This window comes from Corella eumyota, chromosome 4 (genome assembly GCF_963082875.1).
Source record: "Corella eumyota chromosome 4, kaCorEumy4.1, whole genome shotgun sequence".
Taxonomy (NCBI): Eukaryota; Metazoa; Chordata; class Ascidiacea; order Phlebobranchia; family Corellidae; genus Corella; species Corella eumyota.
In genome coordinates this window covers 16227350-16237467 of record NC_137493.1, presented here as the reverse complement: position 1 = coordinate 16237467, position 10118 = coordinate 16227350, and the positions used below count along the sequence as shown (strand labels likewise).

The window sequence follows — 10118 nt, the reverse complement described above, 5'->3', positions numbered from 1 at the left end:
AATTTAAGAGCACTTGTCTAGTATATTTATCAAGAATTTTTAATTGCAACAGGCTAAAACCCGGATATAAAATAAATTATGGGCATTTTGTCTTTTTAAATTTAACCACATTAAATTTCAATTGTTTTGTTATTCAAAAGATTAAATATCCAAAAGGTTTTATTTGCATAATAATCTGCTTCTTACGTATGTGAAAAAAATCATCTCTTGATAATAATTAAAAAACTTGACGACATTTTTTCGTTAAATTGTTTGTTGAATGTGGTAATAGTGTTATAATATGAGCTAAAATCAAATGACGTCATTATTTATATTTCTTGCCTAGAATTTGAACCTTGTACTCTCTTATTAACCGCTTTAAACTATAGCGAGTTATTGTTAGCATTTAAATTTGCAAAGCTCGCTCTTTAATTTATTTGTAATTTAACAAATAGGCTATGCACATGCATGTATAGTCTCTAGGATTTGATCAAACATGAATAAGGTTGTTAACGTTAGAATAAGTGCCACCAAAAACTTGGCTGAAGTTTTTTGGGAAGATAACCATATAAGCAGGTAAGTACATTTGAATATTGTTGACTATGGCATTACAACTGTTGTTCTTTTGTTGTACGTGTTTTTCTGTAGTTTGAAAATTATTAAAACTTCGGCAACTGTAATTCCGTAGAGTTTGTGACTGACTATGCGATGATATTTTATATATTCTTTTTACTTAAATATTTATGACATGTTTTAAGTTAGAAATTTGATTTTGTCATATTCTTTTCGTCGCATAATTGTAATATTTATCGTATACATTTATATTATTTTTATTATTAAAAAAACGTAATAACTTGCTATATCGATCAAGTATGAATATAATATGTCTTGTTTTAACCTAGTAAACGTATCTTGGCAATATTTCATGTTAATTTTTGTTATTAGGTTTCATGCATGTTGGTTAAGGTATAATTGTCGCTGCGTGCATTGCAAGAGAACGGTAGTAATGCAGGCTAAGATTGATAGATCACAATTTCCTGATAAACTATTGATTAAAGATTGCCAAATAAAAGATAATGGAGGTAAATATCATCGCAAAGAGTTTAACTTATTGTAGCATATGTTAAAGAAGGGTAGTAACAATAATATTTAATTGCGTTTATAATTTTCCAAGACAAAATCTTATTCTGGATTGACGGCGATATTAAATCAAACCATGTGACTGTTCAAGAAGCTGATTGGTTGAGGAGTGCGTGTTATTGTGACCAATGTATAGCTGAAATGTTATTGGAAAAAGATCGTGAATTTTTAGATCCACAAAAAAATGATGTCCCGAAGTTTAATTACAAAGATTTGAATACAGATGAAAGAACTTACAAGTATAACATTTTGACATATATAGCACATATACAAAACCATCAACCCTTTAGTTTAACAAGAAATAAGGCTACAAAGACATAATTGGATGGTACCAATACATCTTAAACTTACATATATGTTTGTTTAGAATGCTAAATAGATTTCTTGACACTGGATTTGTTCTAATCAAAGACGTCCCATTAGACCATCATAGAGTTCTCAAGGTATTGCAGTTTATTTTGTATTCAAATCTTAATCAATGTTGCAAAATATATTAAGATAAATTACGTGTAAGTTGTGATAAAACTCTGTGTTTTATAGCTAGCCGAAAGCTTTGGAACCATCATAGAGTCAACATACGGAAAGGTAAATGTTTACTTGGTAAAGAGTTGCAAAGTCTATATTTACAATGTGCTTATGTATAAACACCTATAATAGGTATATAAACATCACAGGTTTAATATGTTTAAAGGTCTTTGAAGTGTTTGCACAAGAAGGTAAGGAAGTTATTGTTAACACCCCCATTGCGTTGCCGTTTCATTCTGATCAAGTTCATTATGAATCAACTCCACAAGGACAACTACTACATGCAATCAAGTAAATACACGGAGTTTTTTTCATGTATGGGGTAAAATCTTACGTAGTCTGGAACTAAATGTTGTCAACTTTACTTTCTAGATTTGATGACTGCGTTGAAGGCGGATTTTCACAACTCGTTGATATGATCAACGCTGCGAAAATATTAAAACAAGAATCGCCAAAAGATTTTAAAGTTTTAACAAGAGTTCCAGTTGTGTTTTCAACAATTGATTACAACCGGGAGAAACCTGCCCATTTAACAACACGGAAAACTCTAATCGAAGTGGATTATGATGATCAGGTAATATCGAAAGTGAGATACAAACATCTATAGTCTATCATTTATAACAGCTTCTTATTTCTTACAGTATTTTCGATTTTGTGCAGATGTATTTTATATAAATTTTGTTGAACTGCGTTCTTGCGATAAGTACAAGTTTTACAAAATATTTTCTACAAAATGATTTAAAAACCCAATGTTTTGAACGCTGGTAAAACCAACCGTTTATTTAAAATACTCATTATCTTAAACTTTTGTTACAAAGCGCTACGCTGTGTTTTGCATCGTTGTATGGACGCCTATAGGTTATAAAATCAAGCTTAACAAAATAACCTTTATGTACAAATTTTAGGTTTTATAATATATATATTTACACAAAATTACCAGGTTGTTGCTGTAAGTTGGAATCCAGGCACTGAAGATCCACTTCGAGTCCATGAAGAAGACGTTGAAGACTTCTACAGAGCTTATAACAAACTTTGGAGAATTATTCATCGCAAAGAAATCACTGTAAGAAATATTTAGAGTTTTATTTAAAATATTACCAACGTTAAACAAACGCCGAATATTTTGGTCAATAAAGAAAATAATGACATCATTTTACGTTAAATATATGCAACAAAATTGATTTATTTTTTTAAACAAGGTAAGCTTTTGTTATAGTTTGCTATATATAGTTTTAAATATTTTTATTTTGTTTTGTTTAGTTTAACTTTCGGCTAAAAGTTGGAGATGTTTTAATGTTTAACAACAGAAGAATGATCCATTCTCGAGATGCTTACAAGTGTAATGGCGGTGAACGAGTTTTACAGGTTATTACATAAGCTAATTGATAAGGTTTTGTAAAAAGAATTGTTAAGCTTAGAACTACAAAGTATTTAGGTAAATATAAACTTGAGGTTACATTTCCATTTCAATGCATCATGTTTTCAATATTTTTAGGGAGTCAACTTTAGCTTGGAAGAACTACGAAGCAAGTATATCATACTTGGTCGAAAGCTTGGACAAGACTATGTCGCGCCTAAGATAGGAAATAGAAGCTCAATTTAACTAATATTTACATTTTTAAACGCTATAACTAAATGCTGTATTTAATTTTAAAGAACAATTTTTATTTTTTTGTACTAATTTTTATTAGCTTTATTTTTTTTAACATGATATTTTTTTGAGTTTGTACAGAAATTAATTACTTAATAATTTTTACAAAAATAAATATGAGATACACTGTATAAGTAATATTGCTTTGTTATTTAATTGGTAGAATTAACTTCTAAACAAAGCAATTCTTGGTAGATTTTACAAACGAGACTGGATATGTTTAAAAAAAATTTAGTAGTGTTTTAAACCTAGGCACGATAAGCTTTTATAAACAAGTTTCTGCATACAAAGTCCAATGTTTTCTTTTTTAACTACGTGACAATGGTTAAGCTAATCAAATATGTACTTTGTACCTGTTTTAAGCAGTACTGCCAGTTACATTTTTGCATAAGATAGCTTTAATTTAGTAATAGTAAAAACTATGGCAAAGGTGGTAAATGTTAAGTTGAGTGCAAGAAAGAATTTAGCTAAAATATTTTGGGAAGATGGACATATTAGCAGGTAGGTTAAAGTTGTAGCTATAATAATATCAGTTGTGCTATTACATAATTTTAGGTATGGTTTATTTACCTTTAATGATGTTATAGATTTCATTCTTGCTGGCTAAGGTTTAACTGTTGCTGTCCCAAATGCAAAAGAACTGTCGTAGGCCAAGCCAAAATAGACAGATCACAGTTTCCTGATGAGTTGTTGCTGGATAAATTTGAAATTCAAGATAATGGAAGTTAGTTTGTTTAACATCGTAACTTTAACAATTCATAAAACTATTAAATTTTAACTTTTAACATGAAATGACAAAATCAATTCCATAATTCAAAACAAGCCAATAATTATATTGTTGATCTAAAGTTTTATAGTATATTATAACATGGTCACTAAATATATAATCAGGATAATATTTTGCTTACAGAGAAGATATTGTTTTGGATAAACGGAGGCATTTTCCCTGATCACGTGATCATTCAGGATGCTGATTGGTTAAGAAAAGCTTGTTATTGTGATCAGTGTATATCTGTAATGTTAATTGAAAAACAAAGGAGTTATTTGGATCCAATGACTAACAAACCGCCAACGTTTGAATACAAAGACTTGGAAACAGATGAAGGAACATACAAGTAAATCCAAGTTCAATACATTTATTGTAATAAGTCGTGTGTTAAGGTCGCTTTAGAATTTACTTGTGATACCATATAATATTGTTTAATAATATTTATTTTAAAGATTTTTAAAAACCTTTCTTGATGTTGGTTTTATCGTCATAAAATCTGTGCCATTGGATCACCATAGAGTTGTTAAGGTAATACTTTTGCTAAATTATATAAACTTAAACATGTTGGACTTATTTAAATTTATTTAAATTTGAATATAAGAACTAATAAAATGTATAATCTAGGTGGGTGAGTTGTTTTCTCCAATACTGGAATCTACATACGGAAAGGTTAGTACAAGTTTATAGGCTATATAGTTTAAGTACAAATAAGTTTTCAAGTCATAGTTTATAAGTAGGCCCCCAACAACAATACCATGCATAATATGTTTAAAAATTAAAATACCTTTGTTTTAGGTGTATGATATCTTTGCTGAGGAAAGCAAGGAGAATATATCAAACACGACAGGGGAATTACCTTTTCATTCCGATCAAATCCATTACGAATGCGCACCACAAGGACAACTATTGCATGCTATCAAGTAATAAAAATAAATTAAACAATATACTATAACACTATGGTGTTGAAAAAATTGGCGCACATAAATGCCAATTCTGGAGTTTATGTGTTTTTCAAGAAACACAAGTTAACCTATACAATGCCTTGTTAAAAAGTGATTCGTATTTGTAACTACAGCCTTTAATCTAAACGTATTATTTTAATTACCTTACTTCGTTTAAAGGGTTAATATGCCTAGAATTTAAATGTTTTTCTTTAATTTTCCACAACTCATTTAAGGTGCAATATTTTTCCGAATTAATATTAACAACAACTTAAAACAACGTACATTAAAAACAGATTTGATGATTGCGTGGAAGGAGGTTATTCGAACCTTGTAGATATGTTCAATGTTGCTGAGATTTTAAGAAGAGAATCACCGAAAGATTTTAAAGTTTTGTCTAGAGTTCCAGTTGTGTTTTCGACGATTGATTATAACAGAAGGAATCCCGCTCATCTATCTGTACGCAAAACTTTGATTGAAATTGATTATGATAATCAGGTAAGGTAATTCTACTTCAGTTTGTTTCTATACAAAACAACAATAAAACTATTATCTACTTTGGTCCAGTTTAAAACTTGATCATTATTTGCCTTTTTATGTCTGTAACTTATTCAGTCGGATAAAAACTATTACAAGAAATAACCTCTGACATTTTATATTAAATTATAACCTCAACACATCTCTAAACTAGGCTTAATTAAAGTTTTCAATCGTTCTTTTAAAGCGTTTGATTTTACAAAAACAAAATACAAACTTACCTAAAGCAACCAAAATTTTGCCTAGCTTTGGCTACGCAGCAAGAAGAATACGTTTAGCCTTAGCACAAAATAGGCCTACAGCTTAGTTGTGAATGTATTTTAAGCTTGGTCAAACTTAAAGCTTATGTGTTGTGTAAAATTTTACCGGTCAAGTTATTAACATTTGATATCTTGTTATAAAGATTGTTGGTGCCACTTGGAACCCAGGTACTGAAGATACTTTACAAGTACATGAATGCGACGTTGAAGATTTCTACAGAGCCTACAATAAACTTGGTCGGATTATACAAAGAAAAAAGTTACTGGTAAAATACTGAGTTTATTGGTTTAAATATTATTTTATTGTTACTTTATTAGTATATAAAAATTGCAGTTGTTTATTGACAGTTTTTTTTCTATATGCTTGTACATTTTTGTTGTTGTTAATTAATATAAAATATATAGTTTCTTTGATATTTCAAGAATTTGTTTTTTTGTATTTTTTAGTTTCATTTTCGCCTTAAACTTGGTGATATTTTGCTTTTCAACAACCGAAGGATGATTCATTCTCGAGACAACTTTAAGTTAAACGGCGGTCAACGAATTTTGCAGGTTAATCTTACATTCTTATTAATAAACATTTAAATTTTAAATAAAACCTACAGTTGTATTTTGTAACAATCTTTGCAAATTAAATTTAGGGAGTTTATATTAGTATGGAGGAACTACGAAGCAAGTATGTCATTCTTGGACGAAAGCTTGGACAAGATTCTGTTGCTCCTAAAATAGGAAACAGAAGCTCAATTTAATTTTATTACATGAAGTTTATGATATATAATTAGTTATTTATACTTATTTGTATTAATTAGGTAAAGTTTTGTAAAAATATGTTAATTTTTTTATACAAACTAAAACACAGTTGAAATAATTATTTATGGGACTGTTACAAATGAATAAATATAAGATTTAAGTAATATTATACATACCAATAAAATATAAATATTTTACATATTTTATTAAAGTTTTTTAAACTAGAATACATTAGTTTCTAATTTAAAAACATTTATTTATTATTAATCCTCGATCATAAAAGCTACAAGCTTTGTTCTTATTGGCTTAAAAAGGGCTATGCGAGCGACTAACGCTATGGCAAAAGTAGTAAATGTTAGGTTAAGTGCTGGGCAAAATTTAGCTGAAATATTTTGGGAAGATGGACATGTCAGCAGGTGAATTAAACGTGAAGTTATTTTTACATCAGTTGTGCTATTACATAATTCTTAAGTACGATTTATTTACCTTTAATGATGTTATAGATTTCATTCTTGCTGGCTAAGGTTTAACTGTTGCTGTCCCAAATGCAAAAGAACTGTCGTAGGCCAAGCCAAAATAGACAGATCACAGTTTCCTGATGAGTTGTTGCTGGATAAATTTGAAATTCAAGATAATGGAAGTTAGTCTGTTTAACAATTAACATTATAACTTTCACAATTCATAAAACTATTAAATTTCAATATAAATTGTTAAATTTAACATAAATTAAAGAAAATAATTTTTTTTAATTGACAAGCCTTAAGACATGATAATACATTATGACATGGTCACCAAAACAATACAGCATGGTCACTAGTTGTATATTATTCTATTTTTATAACCAAGATAATATTTTGCTTACAGAGAAGATATTGTTTTGGATAAACGGAGACATTTTCCCTGATCATGTGACCATTCAGGATGCTGATTGGTTAAGAAAAGCTTGCTATTGTGATCAGTGTATATCTGTAATGTTAACTGAAAAACAAAGGAGTTATTTAGATCCAACGACTAACAAACCGCCAACGTTTGAATACAAAGACTTGGAAACAGATGAAGGAACATACAAGTAAATCCAAGTTCAATACATTTATTGTACTAAGTCATGTGTTAAGGTCGCTTTAGAATTTACTTGTGATACCATATAATATTGTTTAATATTATTTATTTTAAAGATTTTTAAAAACCTTTCTTGATGTTGGTTTTATTGTCATAAAATCTGTGCCATTGGATCACCATAGAGTTGTTAAGGTATATAAATTTAAACATGTTTACCTTTTTAAATTTGAATATAAGAACTAATAAAATGTATAATCTAGGTGGGTGAGTTGTTTTCTCCAATACTGGAATCTACATACGGAAAGGTTAGTACAAGTTTATAGGCTATATAGTTTAAGTACAAATAAGTTTTCAAGTCATAGTTTATAAGTAGGGCCCCAACAACAATACCATGCATAATATGAACGAAAATTAAAATACTTTTGTTTTAGGTGTATGATATTTTTGCCGAAGAAAGCAAGGAGAATCTATCAAACACAACAGTGGAATTACCTCTTCATTCCGATCAAATCCAATACGAATGTGCACCACAAGGACAACTATTGCATGCTATTAAGTAATAAAAACAGATTAAACATTATACTGTATGCATAACATTAAACATTAAAGCAATAGGTGCACACAAAAATTAAGGCGTATATGTGTTTTTTAAGAAACACAAGTTAATCTATACAAAGCCTTGTTAAAAAGTGATTTCTATTTGTAACCATGGACTTTAATTTATATATTTCTTATTTAAAACTTATTCAAAAGTGGAATTTGTCTTTAACTTATATACATTTTTAATTTTTAGAATTCATTTTAGGGTACAATATTTGTCCGAATTTATATTTACAATTACTTAAAATAAGTTACATTAAAAACAGATTTGATGATTGCGTGGAAGGAGGTTATTCGAACCTTGTAGATATGCTCAACGTTGCTGAGATTTTAAGAAAAGAATCACCGAAAGATTTTGAAGTTTTGTCTCGGGTTCCAGTTGTGTTTTCAACAATTGATTATAACAGAAAAAATCCCGCTCATCTATCTGTACGCAGAACTTTGATTGAAATTGATTATGATAATCAGGTAAAGTCATTCATCTTCAGTTTAATTCTGTACAAAACAATATTAAAACTATTATCTACTTTGGTCCAGTCTTAAAACTTGATAAATATTTGCTTTTTTATGTCTTTAACTAATTTTAACAATGTCCAAAGAAAGGTATTACAAGCCATCACCTCGTCCTCGGACATTGCATATTAACTATTAACTTAAACACATCTCTAAACTAGGCTTAATTAAAGTTTCAAATTGTTTTTTTAGAAGCGCTTGATTTTACAAAAACAAAATACAAACTTACCTAAGGTACCCAAAATTTTGCGTAGCTTAGCCTAAGCTACGCATCAAGAAGAATACGTTTAGCCTTAGCATCTTGGCCTACAGCTTAGTTGTAAATGTATTTTAAGCCTGGTCAAACTTAAAGCTTATGTGTTGTGTATAATTTTATCGGTTAAATTATTAACATTTGATTTCTTATTATAAAGATTGTTGGTGTTACCTGGAACCCAGGTCTTGAAGATACTTTACAGGTACATGAATGCGACGTTGAAGATTTCTACAGAGCCTACAACAAACTTGTTCGGATAATACAAAGAAAAGAGTTACTGGTAAAACATTCGGTTTATTGTTTATTGGTTCAAAACTATTTTATGTTATTCTATTGGTATATAAATATTGCAGTTGTTTATTGACAGTTTTTTTCACGTATTGCTTCCTGTTCTGTTTTAGCTTAATACTATCTGCTTATATGTTTTTGTTGTTCATTATTTTAACTTACCTAGTGTTTTTTAATATTTCAAAAATTTGTTTTCTGAAGTTTCATTTTCGCCTTAAACTTGGTGATATTTTGCTTTTCAACAACCGAAGGATGCTTCATTCTCGAGACAACTTTAAGTTAAACGGCGGTCAACGAATTTTGCAGGTTAATCTTACATTCTTATTAATAAACATTTAAATTTTAAATAATTCCTACAGTTGTATTTTGTAACAATCTTTGCAAATCAAATTTAGGGAGTTTATATTAGTGTGGAGGAACTACGAAGCAAGTATGTCATTCTTGGACGAAAGCTTGGACAAGATTTTGTTGCTCCTAAGATAGGAAACAGAAGCTCAATTTAATTTCATTACTTAAATTTTATAATACTTTATTATTTGTTTATACTTATTTGTATTAATTAGGTGAAATTTTGTAGAAATATGTTTTTTTTTTTTAACAAATTTAAAATATACCTCTGCAAATTATTTATAGTACTGTTACGATTAAATAAAAATAGTATTTAAGTAATATTATACATATCAATAAAATATAAATGCTTTACATATTTTATTAAAGTTTTTTTTACATTACAATATATTAGATTTTAATTTAAAAACATTTATTATTTGTTATCCTCGATTTAAAAAGCTACAAGCTTTGTTCTTGTTGGCTTCGAAAAATGTCTATGCGAGCGACCAACGCTAATGTA

The 10118-nt window shown here is 28.8% G+C and overlaps 3 protein-coding genes across 3 annotated transcripts; all 3 read left to right on the top strand.

The window, feature by feature from the left end:
* Window positions 1-475: 475 nt before the first annotated feature.
* LOC145750955 (gamma-butyrobetaine dioxygenase-like) lies at window positions 476-3247 on the top strand. Its single transcript, XM_082567026.1, has 9 exons — window positions 476-555; window positions 925-1061; window positions 1154-1358; window positions 1487-1562; window positions 1811-1935; window positions 2017-2218; window positions 2585-2707; window positions 2905-3009; window positions 3140-3247. The coding sequence occupies exons 1-9, from the start codon at window positions 476-478 to the stop codon at window positions 3245-3247; spliced, it is 1161 nt and encodes a 386-aa protein (XP_082423152.1).
* Window positions 3248-3716: 469 nt separating this feature from the next.
* Window positions 3717-6551, top strand: LOC145750954 (gamma-butyrobetaine dioxygenase-like). The gene is made up of 10 exons (XM_082567025.1): window positions 3717-3796; window positions 3883-4019; window positions 4206-4410; window positions 4517-4592; window positions 4689-4733; window positions 4860-4984; window positions 5302-5503; window positions 5946-6068; window positions 6250-6354; window positions 6444-6551. The coding sequence occupies exons 1-10, from the start codon at window positions 3717-3719 to the stop codon at window positions 6549-6551; spliced, it is 1206 nt and encodes a 401-aa protein (XP_082423151.1).
* A 323-nt stretch (window positions 6552-6874) lies between these two features.
* Window positions 6875-9833, top strand: LOC145750610 (gamma-butyrobetaine dioxygenase-like). Its single transcript, XM_082566680.1, has 10 exons — window positions 6875-6968; window positions 7056-7192; window positions 7417-7621; window positions 7728-7803; window positions 7872-7916; window positions 8043-8167; window positions 8478-8679; window positions 9138-9260; window positions 9470-9574; window positions 9664-9833. Exons 1-10 carry the CDS (start codon window positions 6889-6891, stop codon window positions 9769-9771), a joined length of 1206 nt encoding a protein of 401 aa, XP_082422806.1. The 5' UTR covers window positions 6875-6888; the 3' UTR covers window positions 9772-9833.
* Window positions 9834-10118: the final 285 nt, after the last annotated feature.

Coding starts and splice junctions, on each gene's coding strand:
- LOC145750955 (XM_082567026.1), top strand. CDS start 476: ATGAATAAGGTTGTTAACGTTAGAATAAGTGCCACCAAAAACTTGGCT. Junction 1,062..1,153: donor CCAAATAAAAGATAATGGAG/GTAAATATCATC, acceptor TAATTTTCCAAG/ACAAAATCTTATTCTGGATT. Junction 2,219..2,584: donor AAGTGGATTATGATGATCAG/GTAATATCGAAA, acceptor CAAAATTACCAG/GTTGTTGCTGTAAGTTGGAA.
- LOC145750954 (XM_082567025.1), top strand. CDS start 3,717: ATGGCAAAGGTGGTAAATGTTAAGTTGAGTGCAAGAAAGAATTTAGCT. Junction 4,020..4,205: donor TGAAATTCAAGATAATGGAA/GTTAGTTTGTTT, acceptor TTTTGCTTACAG/AGAAGATATTGTTTTGGATA. Junction 4,985..5,301: donor CAACTATTGCATGCTATCAA/GTAATAAAAATA, acceptor CATTAAAAACAG/ATTTGATGATTGCGTGGAAG.
- LOC145750610 (XM_082566680.1), top strand. CDS start 6,889: ATGGCAAAAGTAGTAAATGTTAGGTTAAGTGCTGGGCAAAATTTAGCT. Junction 6,969..7,055: donor GAAGATGGACATGTCAGCAG/GTGAATTAAACG, acceptor ATGATGTTATAG/ATTTCATTCTTGCTGGCTAA. Junction 7,804..7,871: donor ATCACCATAGAGTTGTTAAG/GTATATAAATTT, acceptor TGTATAATCTAG/GTGGGTGAGTTGTTTTCTCC.